At 40.2% G+C, this 17,250-nt stretch overlaps 1 protein-coding gene across 3 annotated transcripts; it reads right to left on the reverse strand.

Annotated features, from left to right (window-relative positions):
• Positions 1 to 6,032: 6,032 nt before the first annotated feature.
• LOC113631346 (zinc finger protein 24) lies at positions 6,033 to 16,582 on the reverse strand. 3 transcript variants are annotated; one of them, XM_027127736.1, is made up of 5 exons: positions 16,478 to 16,582; positions 14,099 to 14,601; positions 13,700 to 13,847; positions 12,410 to 12,468; positions 11,531 to 11,637 (listed from the first exon to the last, which is right to left on the reverse strand). In XM_027127736.1, the coding sequence occupies exons 2-4, from the start codon at positions 14,516 to 14,518 to the stop codon at positions 12,440 to 12,442; spliced, it is 597 nt and encodes a 198-aa protein (XP_026983537.1). In that variant the 5' UTR covers positions 14,519 to 14,601; positions 16,478 to 16,582; the 3' UTR covers positions 11,531 to 11,637; positions 12,410 to 12,439. The 3 variants fall into 3 exon arrangements, with proteins under 3 accessions (XP_026983535.1, XP_026983536.1, XP_026983537.1); XM_027127734.1 differs by lacking the exon at positions 12,410 to 12,468 and having other exon boundaries at positions 6,033 to 11,637; XM_027127735.1 differs by lacking the exons at positions 12,410 to 12,468; positions 16,478 to 16,582 and adding an exon at positions 15,805 to 16,047 and having other exon boundaries at positions 6,033 to 11,637.
• Positions 16,583 to 17,250: the final 668 nt, after the last annotated feature.

Raw genomic sequence — 17,250 nt, forward strand, 5'->3', positions numbered from 1 at the left:
CTGTCAGGCAGCTGCATCCGAGCCTCCAGGGCACATTAAAAGGAATCTCTTTCTCACAGTTGGGATCCAGTGGCAGGCAGACTGAATCTAATTATCTACAATATCATACAATGCATATTTATCACTTACACTACACTTCTCCAGACAAGGTGTTTGTTATTTGTTTATAAATGTGGTTCTGTTTAAATGCTTTCATTAAATTTTATTTAGTCAGCTTACTCAATGATATAGCTAATTACAGGGGGCCAGTGGAATTCCCAGACTGTCAGTTGGTCAAGGGGGCCCTATAGAAAACTCCAGAAGAATGAAAATATTCCTTTCCTGTGAGCCATGCTTTAGGGAAAAAGTATTCTTCTAAATCAGGGGTCTACAAACTACTGCAGGAAGACCAGCCAGCCACTGTTTTAATAGAACACAGCCTCACCCATTTGTTTGTGAGTTATCTAAGGCTGCTTTCTGCTATAAAGGCAGAGTTGCATAGTTGCAGCAGAAACTGTATGGCCCTCAAAGCTGAAAATATTTGCTATCTGGCCCTTTACAGAAAATGTTTGCTGACCCATGATCTAAATGAAAATTTTTTTTAACTTTTATCGATTTTTTTTTCTTTTTGCTGATTATAAATGTGCTGCTAGCTTGCTGTTAAAAAAAAAAAAGATACTATGTAAAAGAATAAAGATAAAAGTCATTTATCTCCAGAAGCCTACTTAGCAAACTTAGTATTTTGATGAGTGCCATTCTACGTATATATTTGTGTACTTTTTTCCAAAAATGATATTGATGATGGCAAATGAAAATTTTCCCATTGTTGTATCATAAACATTTTTTAAATAAGTTTATTTATTTGTTTTATTTTTGGCCGTGTTGGGTCTTTATTGCTGCGTGCGGGGTTTCTCTGGTTGCGGCGAGCGGGGGCTACTCTTCATTGCGGTGCGCGGGCTTCTCATTGCGGTGGCTTCTCTTGTTGCACAGCATGGGCTCTAGGCGCGTGGGCTTCAGTAGTTGTGGCTCACAGGCTTAGTTGCTCTGCAGCATGTGGGATCTTCCCGGGCCAGGGCTCGAACCCGTGTCCCCTGCATTGGCAGGCAGATTCTTAACCATGCGCCACCAGGGAAGCCCTATCATAAATATTTTACACATCCATAAACATAGCTCTTCATCTTCTTTTTAAATATGGCTGTAGGGGATATTTATAACTGCTTTCTCAATATTCCCTTCTCCCTCTCCCTGCCCCAAGCTTTCTCGATAACAGCACCTTACCTGATTTTCCTTTAGTAATTCACTCTCTCCATTTCGGGGCCATTAAGTTTTCTTTAACTTTGAATTTTGAGATAATTTCAAACTTATAGAAAAATTGCAAGAACAGAACAAAGAATTCCTATATTTGCTTCACCCAGATTCCCCAAGTATTATTTTATCACATTTGCTTTATAATTCTCTATCTACTTATGCTATATGCCCAGATATATCTATATCTATAGCTATGTTAAGTTTTCCCTGAATTGTTTGAGTAAGTTACAGACACAATGCCCCTTTGACATTCAAACAGAGCGAGGAGGAAGAGGATTTTGAGCAGAGAAGTGACACAGTCTGAACATGATCTGGATGCTGTGGGGAGAGCTGAGTGAAGCAGAGCAAGCAGGAAATCAGGGAGGCTATGGCCTGACCAACTGGGAGGACAAAATTGCCACTTTCTAAGATGAAGAAGACTACAAGAAGAACATGTTTGGGGAGAAATTAAAAATTTGATGGGGGCATGTTGGGTTTAAGATGCCTAATTAGTCACTGTACCAAGCCCAGTTTATAAGCCTCCTCCTATTTGCAGGGCCAGAGTTTCTGCTCTGTGATACTGACGACCCTCTAAGAAGACTGCCTGCACCAACCCTTGAGGTTGCAGGCCCACCAGGCTGCAGGCAGAGGGAGCAACTGACTCCCGCTGGATCTCTTGCCTGCCACTCCTCCTGTGCTATGGCACTGTCTTGGAACCTGACTGCTGGAGAGGCTGAATGGTGCACCTGGAAGTGTGGAATTGATGTTCTGTGGTGGAAACTGACCAGAGGGCGAGCGAGGGGAGCCTGCAGAAAATTCTTCTCCCTCCTCCTACCCCATGGTGAGGTGAGATGACATAGTTCATGCCATTTGCCCTCTGAAGATAGTCAGTGAGACTAAGCAAACAGCTGTGCCCAAGCTGTAGACACTCAGTAACACCCACCTGTGTTTGTTCTCTCTTTTCCCTGCTTCACCGCCCATTTACCTTCAGTCATCCTGTTCTGGGATTGCATCACCCCAATAAAGTATTAACAATAAGGTTTAATTTTATGCTGTTTTCTTAGGAACCCAGATTAAAGCAGGTATCAAAGTGGAGATGTCTGGTAGGCAAAGCGATATATGAGCCTGTAGTTCAGAGAAGAGACCTAGGCTGAAATATAGATTTTGGAGTCCTAGGTAATAAAGATCTAAGACCAGATGAGATTACCTAGGAAGTGAACATAGGTAGAAAAAAGAAGAGATTTGAACACTGAGCCCTCAGGCACTCCAACATACTGAAGTCCAGAGAGGTGAGGAAATACCAGCATCGAGACTGAAAAGAAATGTCCCATGAGGTAGAGAAAAACCAAGCATGTTGTTTCTTGAAGCCAAATGAAAATACATCAATTATGCAAAATACTGCTGATGGCTCAAGCAATATAAGTAATAAATGAATATTGAAAATAGCAATATGGAGGTTAGCAAAGTTGATTAGCACTCTTCTTTTGTTTTGTCTTGTTTGGCCACACCATGCAGCTTGCGTGCGGGATCTCAGTTCCCTAACCAGGGACTGAACCTGGGACACGGCAGTGAAAGCGCTGAGTCCTAAGCACTGGACCGCCAGGGAATTCCCATTGATTATCACTCTTTATGTGGAGAAGAATTTGTGTAATATACAGTAATGTCACACCTCTCATTCCTGTTATAATTTGTATCTTCAACTTTTTTTCTTTCCTGATCAGTCTGGCTGGAAGTTTATCAATTTTATTAATCTTTTTTAAAAGTTAGCTTTTGGTTTAAACAGAGTACAGAAATTGATTTTTCTCCTGTTTTTCTGTTTTCTATTTTGTTGATTTCCAATCTAATCTTTCTTCTCTTTACTTTGGGTTTAATTTATTCTTTTTCTGGTTTCTTAAGGTGGAAGCTGAAGTCTCAAAAAATTGAGACTTTTTTTTTCTATTATAAGTATTTCATTACTAAAAATTTACCAATAAGAGCTGCGTCCCAGAGATTACTTTTTTCAAATATTTCGCTATTCCTCCTCCCTCCCCTCACCGTCAGGAACTCTAATTACTCTTACACATATTAGGCTGCTTGAAGTTGTACTACAGCTCTGTTCAATTTTTCTTAGTGTTTTATTTGCCTGTTTTTCATTTTGGATGGTTTCTTTTGTTATGTCTTATCTACCATGATTTTTTTTATTCTTTTCTTCTATTATGTTTAATCCACAGTTAATCCCATCTGTGCATTTTTTTTAAATCTCAGACATTGCAGTTTTTATCTCTAAAAGCTTAATTTGGTTGATTTTTTTATAGCTTTCATGTTGCTACTGAGCATGTTCAATACTTCCACTAGCTTCTTGATCACATGGAATAGTTTAATAATTGTCTTAATGAGCTTGTCTAATTCTTTGTCATTTCTGGGTCAATTTGATTGAGTGGTTTTTCTTATTATGGGTTGTATTTTCCTGTTTCTTTGCATGACTTATGAGTTATCCAATTTTTGATTGGATGCCAGTCATTTTGTATTGTATGTTGTTGGGTACTGAATATTTTTAATATATATATTCTTGAGCTTTGTTCTGGGATGTGTTTAAATTGCTTGGGCAGTTTTACCCTCTTAGGTCTTGCTATTAAGTATCTTTCAGGCAGTGTTTAGTCTAGGGTTCATTTTTTTCTCCTATGCAGGCAAGACTCTACTATTCGAACCCAGAGTTTCTCAACCTCAGCACTATTGATATTTAAGGCTGGATAATTCATTGTAGGATGTTTAGCAGCATCTCTGGCCTCTACCCAGTAGATGCCAGTAGAGCCCATCTTCTCTGGTTATGAAAACCAAAAATGTCTCCAGATACTACCAATTGTCTCTTGGCGGGGGTGGGGCGGGGCATAAAACTGCCATCGTTTGAGAGCCATTGCTCTGACGTCCTGTGACTTAGGAGGTTTTCTGCCCTCGCCGATGGTACTATTACTGGCACTTTGTGAGTTCCAGTGATTTTTTTCCCCCTAATTCTTCTGGATGATTCTTTCCCCCACCTCAGGTAGTTTCTTTACACAGGTGTTCATCAGCAATCAACTGAATACTTGTGAGGGACCCTCTGCAGACCTCCAGCGTTTAGGTCTCTCCTCTTTGGTACTCTGCCCTGCCAATCTAGTCACTTGGCCTCTCAGGGCGCCTTGCTCCGTCATCTCAACTTAGGGATACGGTCAAGCTCTGCTTGACTTCTCCCTCCCTGTGCTGTAGCCTAGAAACTCTCTCCAGGCAGTAAACTGAGGGAACCCAAGTTTGCTTCATGTTTCCCATTTCAGGGATCACGTCTCTCCCATCCTTTGCTTCTGATATATTTTGTCTGGTATTGTACTTGTTCAGGCAGGTTAGTCATCTTGGTCCGAAGGCTATGTGAGTGACTTTTAAAAAGTATGTTTGTATGCTAATTAAAAAATTCAGGAGAGGAAAATTTGATAATGCAAGAGGTGAGGATTATTGGGGTATGTCTTTGAGTAGGTGTGAGAGGGTGGCTTAGATCCAATGAAGATGCTAGCCTCAGGCAGAAACACAGTTGATCCAAAGTTAAGAGGAAAGAGGCACTAAGATTAGCAAACCAAGATACGGGCATTTTGTTTACTGTTTTCTAGATTTTTCTTTCTGTTTTAAACATGGTATAATAGGTATAGATGGGGATAGGTATATAGAGAATAATATAGGCATAGAGAGAACATAAAAATGTTAATGTGCTGTTACTATGTGGACTCATGGGTGACTTTTGGGGTGATTTCTATTTCTAAACTTTTCCTATATTAGTTTATATATTAATAGTTATATTATAGAATTATATTTTTTAAGAATTTAAAGAAACGAGATAGCTAGACACTGCTTTGTTCTATTCTCAGCACCTACTCATTACACTCCTTTGCCCAAAACCTCTAATAGTTTCCCATCTCATTCAAAGTAAAAGTCATAGTCCTTACCAATGGCTAACCAGGTCTTCCATGATCTGGCCCTACCCTCCACCCTTAACTCATTTCTCTGGCTTCATCCACTACTTTCCCCCTTTTCATTCTGCTCCAGCCACACTGGCCTTCTTGCTGTCTCTTGAACAAATCAGGCATTGCTCCTACATCAAGTTCTTCGCACTTGCTGTTCCCATGCCTAGAACATCTTTCCTCCAGAGTCTCGTGGACTTCCTTATACTCATTCGTTATCTTTTCTCAAATTTCACTATCAGTGAAATCTTCCCTGGACAACCTATCTAAACTGCAATACTCTTCCTCCTTGATGTTTTGTGATCCTTTCTTTCCCAATATATTTTCTCTTTACCATTCATCACGTCGAACAATATGCTTTCCTTTTTTTCCACTGCCATCTATAGTTTCCAAAATCAATAGATGTAAACCCCAGAACACTCTTGGACCTGAGCAACTTCAAATCCACAGGCCTGAAAATTTAAAAAAGAGAACTCCGGAGAGCCTTGTTGGGGGGGGAGGCAGGGGAGTGGAGGCCATGGGGAGGAAGTCCAAGGGTCACATACAGGGGATGCTTCAGGGAAACACCCCAGGAGCAATGGTTGGAGGTGGGTACAGCATAGACTCAGCAGTGTAATCCCGTCTGAGTCCCAAGTTAATGAATCTGTAGGAAGTACAGAAGAGAAATGCCAAAGACCTGATTGTGTGAAGTTTTTCATCTACAGACAATGCCAACACCAATGTTCAGTTATTATCGGAATTTAAAGTATATGTGTGTGGTGTGTGGTGTAGAGTAACAAATGGCAGAGGTTGACAGAGGTCAAATCATGGAACGCCATGCTAATTTTATTAACCTATGTGGTGCATTAAGTATAAGTCTAGAATTTAAAATTACAAAGGTTTTCTAAAAATTGATATGAAAATACAAATAACCTATATTAATCAGGACAGAAATCCAATTCAATTATCTTAAACAAGAAAGGGACTTTATTGGCTCACAAAACGTTAAAGTCCAGAGGTAGGGCAGGCTTTAGGCACAGCTGGATCTAGGGCCTCCAGAAAATTGACATCAGAACTTAGTTCTCATTCCTTTCTGCTAGCCTCTGAGTTTCCCCTCAGACTCTCTTCACATGGTACAAATTTTCAGGCTTACACAGTCATTAGTTCGTGAGATCTCTGTCGAGCGTTCTTTCCAAGAGTTCCAGCAGAAGTTCTGTTGAGGACTTTCTTTAGCCTGGCTTGAGTTACATGCCCATTCTTTAATCACTGTGGCTAAGGAGCTGTGGGACTCAGGAGGGCCAGGCCTGGTTATGTACTCACCTAAGCCACAGGGAATGGGTTCCCCACAATAAATAAGGATTCTGTTATCACAAGATGGGGAAAGAGATGCTGAACAAAAACAACATATATCCACACATAACCCAACAGAAGAGCAGGTAAAGGATACAAACAATCCATGATAAAACTATAAACGGCCAATAAATATATGTAATCAACCTCACCATTAACCAGGGAAATGCAAAATGATCCTTTTTTTTTTTTGCCCATCAGATGAAAATTATCAAGTGTAGGTAAGGCTATATGGGGAAATGAGCACTTTCTATACAGTTGGTGAAAATAGAAAGTTATGAGGGCCTTTGGGAAGGCTAAGGTGGGTCTACCAGAGCGCACCCTTTGTCCCAACAATCTACCTTATACTCCATTCTAAAAACATATTCACACGCGTGCACAAAGAGATATGAAAGAGATCTTTACTTCGGCAATGTAATAGCAAAAGAAAAAATAAGGGAATAGTTAAATAATGGTATTTTCATAGTACTGAATACTATTCAACCATTAAAGAAATTTAAAGACCTCAGGATCTGGGACAAAAAAAAAAAAAGCAAGCTGCAGAATACATATATATGATCCTATTTATGTAAAAACAGCATTTATATGTGTATATTCACATGGAAATTATGGAAAGGAGATCAGAAGAACGTATACTAAACTGTGGGCAGTGGAATGTGATAGGAAACGCTGCAGAAAAGGGTCTCTCTTCAGTCTTGTGTAAGAGTTAAGTACACTGAGATGGTAGTCATTTATACTTCCATAATTTAAAAAAATGGGGAAATGCAATTCACAATAGGAAATGAAAATGGCCAATAAACATATGAAAAGATGTTCCTTCTTATTAACAAAGAAAAGAAAGATAAATTTTTGCCTATCAGAGTGGCAAAAATATTGAAGGATTCAGTGTTGGTTGGGAGTGTAGGCAAAGAGGCACTCTGACTACTGATGGAGTTGTAAAGTGGTACAATCTTTTTGATGGTATTTCTCAAAATGTTAAATGTGCATGTTTTCTGACCCAATAATTCCACTTCTAGCTATTTATCCCACAGAAATACCAACACAGGCAGCAAAATATATACGGATGTTAACTCTACCTTTACCTATAATAAAGAATCAGAAATAACCAAATTACCTACCAACAGGGGTTGGCTAAATAAGTTACAGTGTATTGATGCAATGGATTAGTATGTAGCTATAAAAAAACATCTACATCAAAGTGGGAGGGAGGAGGCAAGTCTCAGTGCAGTTCACGTAAAATAGGGATATGTACCTACCACACTCATATGATCGCTGTGAGGATTAAGAGTTAATCCATGGTAAAGCACTTCCAACAGTGCTTGTATACAGTGACAAGTGTCAGCTATTAACACATTTTTGCTTAATTATGTATATGTCTAAGTCTGGAAGAACAGCAAACCAAATAATTATTACTTCTGTGTGCAGACCATGAAAAGGAATGTCCTTTTTCATTTTACATTTCTGTGCTGTAGAAAACTCAAACGAGCATGTTTTAATAGCTTTTACATTTGTTAACCATAAGATAAAAGCATAAAATTTATCAATCAAGGTTTAATAGCCATCATTCATTGCATTGTGAAAAAATATACATCCCTGGAATTCACAGAACTAGATTTTGAGTTTTAGCTCTAACTGGCCACATGCAAGTCACACAATCTCTAAATCTTGCTTTCCTAGTCTACAAATCTAAGTGAGATAGGTAAAGTGTCTAATCCAATGTCTGGCATGCAGATTACTTCAGTACATAGAACTCTCCCTTGAACTTACACAAATGTATTAGACATATTGCTAAATGATCAAGTGCCAACTGGGTGTGAATGTGGGGAGTTCAACCTCCAAGAAAACCAAAAGAAAATTTAGCAGTAATGAGCAAATAAATGCTCAGTGGCTCCTGGACAGGCATCAGCAGTCTGCATGCTGTTAACAATGACTGCTCATTTGATAACCCAACAGATGCCACTGCTTGGCAACTGCCAGATCACCACTTCATCAGAGGCTGGGCACCCCCCCAGAATCGCCAATATCATTATCTGTGTTAACGTATATGAATGTCTGGATGAAATCTTAAATCACCAAATAGTTATTTAAAATCAAATTGTCTAGCAGGAACTTAGACTAACCAGAGATGGCGAGTACACAGACCATCACTTCCTTTTCATGTGTATTGTCACACAGTTTTTTTGGGTCCAACCCATTTTCCCCAGAGCCTTGCCTTAGTTTCAGAATCCTTTCTAAACAACGTACAGGTATCGGAGATGGCAAGACAACCTCATATTTGCCAACTCAAATACTTTCTCTAAGCTCTCACATTATACCAAACATCTTTGGCATTTATGAAAAATGTACCACAGGGAAGCTTCTTTGTATATAGGAAAAATAAGATCTAAAAAAACCCATGAAATTCTAGCCACCAAGAGGTTATTCCCTTCTTACCTACTCTGATAAAAGAATTCTGTCATCCCAGCAGTATTCCAAATATGCCACCTCAAAACCTACTTGGAAAGAAGCCAGTTATAAATAAATAAATCAATCAACCCAAGACCGTTTTATCTTAGAGTGGAGGAATTTATAGCTTTATTGGACATTGACTTGTTTCCTCTCAGCCACAAAGAGAAGACCCAAACAAAAGTCCCTACATATTCTTGTATAACTTAAAATACATTATATCATTACTACATATTTATACTTCAATAAATCTTAATCTATAAAGCACATTTCTTATAATTGTTATCAGAAAATCTATAGACAAGCTCCATTCTGCCTCACTTCTCCACCAGCTGGCCTCGCATTAGTATGCTTTTTAACAGGCTCATGCAAATCTCACCTTCCATTTTTTAATTTGATCCAAGTACCAGATGTAACCAAAACCTCTGGAACTATGAAATATTTTTATTCACATGGGTCATTTTCCACACAATTATGCCCACTATAAAAAAGCCTTTTCTCATATCTATATTTTAACTTTCAGAGTTTTCCACTAAACAGAACCACAGTACTTGGGATTCTCAGACAAGGAGTATATGATCCTACTACTACAATGTGTATTATTTTTATACATTAAAAAAATGTGTTAAGACTTAAAATGAAAAAAAAAAAGTTCCACCAACTCTGACAGTTAAACTAGTTGTTATAACCTAGTTTTTTTTTTTTTTAAATAGAACCCATTCAACTTAACATGTAAGTATAACCTCAATGCAACTAGAGATTGATTAGTTTTTTTTTTTTTTTTTATAAAAGACCCACAAACCTCCAAACTGTGATAGTTATCTTGGACTCACCTCTGAAGATTGCTGAAGAGCTGGCTAGCTCTTTGAGCTGAGTCTTCCTTTACCCAAATACAACACCCTGGTAAGACAACTATGGCTCTAGGAATCTCAGAGGTGGGGGAAGAGGCTAACTCACATGCAACAGCTTTGTACCAACCCCCAATGATTTACAGTGGAAGAAATACCTACCTAATTATGGCAGGGTTACAGTACCTAGCACAGTGCCTTGTCGGTAGAAAATTTAATAAATGCATGGCTGCTTTGTTAGCCCGGTGTTCAATCCTTTTGTACCAAAGGAGTAAAATCGCAAACCTGATACTCATTGCCCACCTGTCATGGATTTTTCTGTCCTTAAAAATGAAGGAAAAATAATGACTTAGATCTTCAAGTCTTTTGTTTTCTAAAAGCCAAGAAAGACCATCACTCTTATTTACATTTGCCCTTCAACACTGCCATTCACTACAAATCTTTCCCTAGTGTTATAATTTCTACCTTCATAGTTTTATAACTGTTTATTGTTTAGACTGTCCACTTTCTAATGATACATGAGAGGACATTATTTTCATTAGTGGGATGCTTCCCAATTACAGGTAAGATGAGCTATTTTTGAGTTTTCCTGCAGGCAGGAAACTAACTACACCTAGATAAATTCTTGATATACTTCAATTCTTGGATCAAAGTATTTGTCAATCTTCCCCAATCTAGGTGTCCCATTCACTTTTTGATGTTTCATCACCATCACTTCTTATCTGAGTTTTAAGGCTCATTTCACTTTGAGGTTTTTGGTCATCCTTTATCTTCTATTTTCTGAAATGCATATTCAAATTAGGTAAAAGAAAACTGGTAAATTTGGAAAAAATGGTTTCAGTTTTCAGATTTTACAATTCCTACATTGCTTTTCAATGTAGAAAGGAATGTATCCTTGTAAAGAACATTTCAATGATCAACACAAATAACATATCTGTCTAAGAAGGAAAGTTTTAACAAAGGGACAAAGAATCAGGTAGTTTATCATTTGGAAAAATAATAAGAATATAAACATCACATGGAAGATTTAGGCATTAACACCTGAATTAAGTTTAAAATTTCAGTTTCTAGGCAGGTATGACACCATTTCTTTCAAGATAAGATAATAATAGTGGGTGAAAATTTTCTACATTTCCCAGTGGATTTTCTAAGTCTATAGGAAAACTATTATGTATCATTTCATGTTTTTAATTTTGTCTTCATTTCAGAAGAAAAAGACCTGAGTGCTGATTTTTTTTTTTTCATTTCTTAAACTTTCACAACATTGAGAAGTTTCTCTGCATTGTGTCTTCGTTGATGTCTAAAAAGATTTGAGCTTTGACTATAGGATTTCCCACACTGAACGCATTCATAAGGTTTCTCCCCAGTATGGATTCTCTGATGATTAATAAGCCCAGAATTCTGGCTAAAGGCTTTTCCACATTCAAGACATTTGTAAGGTTTTTCTCCAGTATGGACTCTCTGGTGTTGCACAAGGATAGAACTCCTGCTGAATGCTTTCCCACACTCAACACATCCATAGGGTTTCTCCCCACTGTGGATTCTTTGATGAAGAATAAGGGCTGAGCCCTGACTGAAGTGTTTTCCACATTCATCGCATATATGTTGTTTCTTTCGGGAGGGATTTCTCTTTCTTTCAAACCTGCCCTTGGGAAAACAGGTTTCTCCATATTTAAAAATTTGAGGAACACCTATATTGAGAGTGCCAGGAACTTCATGAGATTCTACTGCTGAAGGAATCTCCTGCTTTGGAGCTAGCGCTCCATTTTCAGTCCTAGCATCATCATCTGAAATAAACAGAAAATGTAAATATCACTCATTTCCTATTCTGAGAGGAAAGAAACTTGAAGAAAAAATTTTTTAAAAAATGAACTAAAAGTAAATAGCTTGCATATGTCTATAAACAGCACTATGAAAACTGGTGATAAGATTACCTACTCTCAAAAAAGAAAAAAAATGAAATGGCTGATTATGAGGTTAATGAAGTGAGAGCATGGGAACATGAGAAATTAAAAGGTTGTATCCTAATAAAAGTGGTAACATAAGGGAGTGGGTTATACAGTAGTAGTCAAAAACCAAAGGGCAGAAAAATGGCAGATTTTTTAGAGAGTCTAAGTTTGTTACAGACAGTCAAAGTGATGCAGCTAGGTCTGGAGAAAAAATAAAATTGGCCGTTTTAAATCATTTTAATATTCTTTTACTTTGAAAAAGGGAGAAATTATATCAAAATACAATGTGCAAATAACCACCAATCTGTCAGAAAGTGACTATTTCTAAAATGAGCAGGACAAGGCAGGTCACAGCCAAGATCAGAATAAAAGGAGAATATAGGAGTCCTGACAAAAAGCTGAAGGTAAGCCGAGAGTGTCCTGTGTTAATTTGGGACGTGACACTTACAAATTCAATGCACCTTTAATAACTGAAAGTTTTCCTTTAAAAGCAGCCTCATGTATTTGGTATTTGTCATGGTTTTTAGACGAGTTGTTACTTCCAGGCCTCAGTAAGATGTGTTCAGTGAAAGAATGGCCCAAATTACCAACATGAGGTACCATGACCCACCTGTAGGCAGGCAGTGATTATGAGCGAGTCTCATTTCAGACCTTCCTGAAACTTCAAGCCTTAAAGAATAAACACAGTTACTAAAGGGTGAACAGCACTGCTCAAAAAAGTTATAAACAGTGAGCAAATCTGTAGCAAATGATTAAGAAAGGGATAGTCAGAAAAAAGGCTGACAAAGAGATGCTGAAGAGTTAGAGGGGATCAGTGAGGTCTGGAGACTTGAAGAACAGAGAAGTGAGTGTGAAGGTGACAAATGGCACACAAAGAATTGAGCTCCCAAGTGTGGTAGAGACCAGACTGCTAAAATGAGGCTACTTAAAAAGAGGCGAGAATTATCCTAAAGTTCAGGCAGGGGAGAAGTTCCTAGGAAGATACCACCTCCAACAACCAAAGACAGTGGTTCTCAAACTTTATTGCACAAAAGAATGCCCCATAATTCAGAGGGGAAGCCTGCTCAGAGCTCATTACACTAGCATTACCTCCAACTACCTCAAGGAATGATTCCCAAAGCAGTCTCAAACAAAATTTCATTTTAATTCATATAAATATGAAAAAGAAATGTAGCGGTTTTAGGAATATACGGGGTTGTATCAAAATAAGTAAGTATGTGGCATTAACTGCCAAGATACTGGGAAAGAACAGCCTTAGCGAATTATGAGCTTTCTACTTAATTTTTCTATACTTGTATTTATTATAGCTAGGAGCCATATTTTTCCATAAATACTTAGAAAAGGTGAAGAATTTTCTCTAAATATCATTTCTACAAAAGAAGCTTCTTAGGAAACAAAAATGACTTTAGGTAGGATGTTTGAAGAAAAAAACACATACAAAAAGCTAAAAATTCAGAAGAGGCTTCAGTAATAAACTATAAACAAAAAAACTAGATTTGAAGAGGTATCAGGTAAGCTTATTGTACCAGGAACACTAGGCAAGAGACTAAAAGGATGTGAAACAGATGGCAAATAAGCAATATGGCAAGTGAAACAGAGCGACCCGGTCTACACGTGGGTGCTGGCTCAGAGTAAGGCAAATCCAGCCTGAAATGGATAGGCCTTCAAAGAATGAAGTAAAAGAGAAGAAAAGGCTGATGATGTTAATGTTGAGGAATAAAAGACCTGAGGTTAGCAAACCAACTGTTATTAGAAAAGAATCGAAACCCTACAGTGTGTCTATGTCTAAGCAATCAAGTTAAGGTGATTATCCCCCCCCCCCCACAGTAAAAATAAGCAAAGAGTTCCGGACAAAAGGTCCACACCCTCTTTCATCCTCCTGCCCACATGGGTTCCTCACCACAGTGCCTTAGGGAATGGAGCTCCCAGGATGCCCACTTGAGCTGGTTTTCCACTGCATCGAGCTCAGAACTTGGTAATCCCTGAGCTTCTTCTTGAGATACCATCTCCTCTACTAACACTTCCCGTTTTCGTCGTCGAAGAGAAACCTGGAAATGAAAGGGTTTGGTTCAGTTGAGAACGAACGTGATGAGAATCAAACCTAAACGCACACAAAAGAAACCATACAAAACATATGCTGCAGAGGCCTAGATGGCAAACAAGCATAGATAATGCGGGGGGGGGGGGGGGGAACGACACAGAAACATAATTTTAACTTAGTTGAGTGGAATTAATTCAGCAGCTGCGCCTACTGCCATGCCAATGCTCCTGACCCAGGAACGTGACGCAGCAGGCTTACCGGCTGTCCAGGGTCGTCCAGTTCACTCTCTAAATCCTCCAGCACCGTCACTGCCTCCTCTCCATTCTCTGGATGATGCTCTCGAACCCAAGTCTGTAGCTCCTTGGGTAGGATGGCAACAAACTGCTCCAGTACTACCAGCTCCAAGATTTGTTCTTTTGTGTGTGTCTCTGGCCTGAGCCATAGACGGCAAAGTTCCCGAAGCTGGCTCACAGCTTCACGGGGCCCAGGTGAATCCTGGTATCCAAACTGCCTGAATCGCTGCCGGAAAACCTCCGGGTCAGGGAGATGGTTCCAGGGGATACTTGACCCCTCTTCGCCATCAGGATCCTCCTCCAACTTCACTCTCAGAATTTTTTCCTCTTCATCTGGAGTTGGGATGATAAGTATTGAATCCTCTTCCACTGACTGTGCAGACATCCTGATTTATAATACTTCAAGAAAAGACAATCAAGGTAGGATACAGGCCTCAGGGAAATACCCCGTTTTCTTCACAGGCACTCCTGAGGCACAAGAAATGAAAAATATATAAATGACCAAATATTCTAAGAATTTGGACATATACCGATTAAAGGAAATAAAAATGTATTCTTTTACTAGGTTAAAAATTCCAATCAATAACCTAAAACCAGAAGTTGGCAAACTACAGCTCATGGCCAAATCTAGCCTGGTGCCCATTTTTGTACAGTGCTTGTACTAAGAAGAGTTTTCACATTTTGACATGGTTGAAAGAAATCAAAAGAACACTCCATGACATGTGAAAATGATACGAAATTAAGTTGTCTCCATAAATTTTATTTGTTCACACTACAATAGCAGAATTGAGTAGTTGCAATAGACACTATAGGGCATGAAAAACCTAGTATTTACTCTGGCCCTTTAGAGAAAAAGTTTGCCTATCTGTGACCTACAAAACCTATTTCAACAATCAAAAGAATCCAAGTAAGCACCAGACCACTTCAGTGTTATTTAAATGCATCTGACCCTTGAATACATTATTTGCAATTCATAACTGGTGTTCCCTGACACACTTAGGTCACCTCAAAAGCAGGGACTGCTTTTTCATTATCTGCTTAAAAAATTTCTTTTGACAAATGTTTTTTAAGGGCTAAGAAATATTTTCAAAATGTTTAAGAACTCCCTGGAGTTAAAATATACGTGAAAAAAACATTCACTTGCTCAGTAACAGATACATAATGTTGACAAAAATTAACCACTATGTGCCATAAAACTTATTATTCAGTCACCCACCGCGCCGTAAGTACCTTTACATTTGTAATGACAGGCATTAATCACAGTAAAATTTTTCAAAGAAAAGGCACTCTCATAACACCGTAACTTCGTGCAGTGGTGCAGACTCTTGTCCTTACACTGGGTGACTCACAGGCTCCCCGGCTTCTACCTTCAGGGAAACCTTGTACTATTTCTGATCCTTTCCTTAGTATTTGCACAGTCATGCCCATGCCATTGTTTACAATACCCATTAAGAATGAGCCATGCAGCTACTCAATGTACCTATTCAGGACCCGGAATGTGAAAGCCAGTAATTTCCAAACAACTTCCCGTAACCCCATGAGACTAGGAATCGGAAAATGTCTTATCAGGTAATATACATACAGGTGTAATTAAACACTCTGGAGTGTGGCGGCCCTACAAACACGTAGGTTTGGCCTACAGATTCGTTTGTTCCTATTCCAAGACCCTACCTTATCGACGGCTCAAACAGTCTACAGAAAATAAATTTCTCTTCCTTTTACGTTCTCATACAGCACCCTGCCCGTGGGACGTGAGGAGGTGCGGGGAGGGCAGCCTCGCTGTCCCGACGGCGCGTGGGCGGGGAGCCCAGTTCCCCACTCACTCCTGCAGACTGCCGCTGCGAACCCCGCCCCCACCGCAGCGATTCCAGCCTTCTTCCCCGCACTCGCGGCGGCGGCTTTCGTTAGACCAAAAGCCACCCTGCCACAACAGCGTCGAAGCCACGGTACTTCCGCCCGCGACCGGCTGAACTACAAGTCCCGGCAGGCCGCGCGCGAGGTCCGCCCACTCCCACCTCCGCCCGAAAAGAATCCCAGAACTCTCCGCGAGATGCCAGGGCCTCGAAATAGAACAAAACCGCCCGATGGGGGAGGGGAAGGCAAGGGTCGCGGAGGACACAAGGGATGGAGGAGTCTCCGAAGGTGCTGAAAGCCGAATCTGGCTTTCCGTGTACCCCTCGCCGTCCCCCAACTGCCGGGCATGGAGTCCGCGGCCTGCCCCCCCGCGCCTCCCGGGAAGCCGAGAAAGGTCCCCGCCAGGCTTCTTCGCTGACTCTTGCCAAAGCGGTCCGCAGCCCGTAGCCCAGAGTCTCCCTCACGCACTTCCCCCCACTCTCGCGCAAACCTCGGGCTCGGGAACCGCAGCCGCTTCGCTGTGCACGGCGGACGCACAAACGCCACTCACGAGCGGTTTCCCAGCAGCCCCCGGCGCAGACTGCTTCCGGTCTGCGGGCCCCAGGAGGCGGGGGGAGGCGAAGCACCGCGTTACCATGGAGATGCGCTCCGGGCAGGGGGAAGGGCTGTCCGACGACAATGACTGCTTTGAGGCTACGCTTGGCCTCGCGCCTCTTTCCTCCGGATAGCCCAGCCTTCTGTGTTCCGCTTAGAAGACAAGGAAAAGAAAGAATTCAGCCACTAAGATAGTCTTACGGTTTCATAAGCCTTTTCGCATGCATTATCTCATGTGATCCTCACAGTAATCCTCTGACAGAAGTAACAAAAGCTAATATTTATGAATGCTAACTACATCGTACCAGGCACAGTCACCATGCTTTACATGTATTGTAATTTAATTTTCACAACAACCCTAAGATGGTAAGAACTTTTATTATCCCCATTTCACAGCTGAGATAATCGCGGCACAAGTAAATAGCTTGCCCAGAGCTCATAACTAGTAAGTGGGAAGCAAGATTTAAAACCAAGGCATGACTCTAACCTTTGCCTCCCCACTTGCTGTGCTATAGAGCTTTAGTATGACCAATTTATGTGTCAGGGAAACAAAATGAGACTCTTAACCAAGAGCTTTGGCAATGATCGCACATTGAATTTGCAGAATGCGTGGTCACCTTCTGACTTCAGGCTTGACATTTTATACTACAAAACAGCTGCCAAAGTGAT

This window comes from Aethalodelphis obliquidens, unplaced genomic scaffold (genome assembly GCF_003676395.1).
Source record: "Aethalodelphis obliquidens isolate GAN/ISIS:26980383/991018 unplaced genomic scaffold, ASM367639v1 scaffold32, whole genome shotgun sequence".
Taxonomy (NCBI): Eukaryota; Metazoa; Chordata; class Mammalia; order Artiodactyla; family Delphinidae; genus Aethalodelphis; species Aethalodelphis obliquidens.

Bases quoted from the DNA above. Each gene is read 5' to 3' on its own strand.
- LOC113631346 (XM_027127734.1), bottom strand. From the start codon at position 14,518: ATGTCTGCACAGTCAGTGGAAGAGGATTCAATACTTATCATCCCAACT. The intron at 13,848-14,098 runs GTAAGCCTGCTG...TTTCATTTCCAG, and splicing joins TGGACGACCCTGGACAGCCG to GTTTCTCTTCGACGACGAAA. The intron at 11,638-13,699 runs GTGAGGAACCCA...TGTTTATTTCAG, and splicing joins CCATTCCCTAAGGCACTGTG to ATGATGATGCTAGGACTGAA.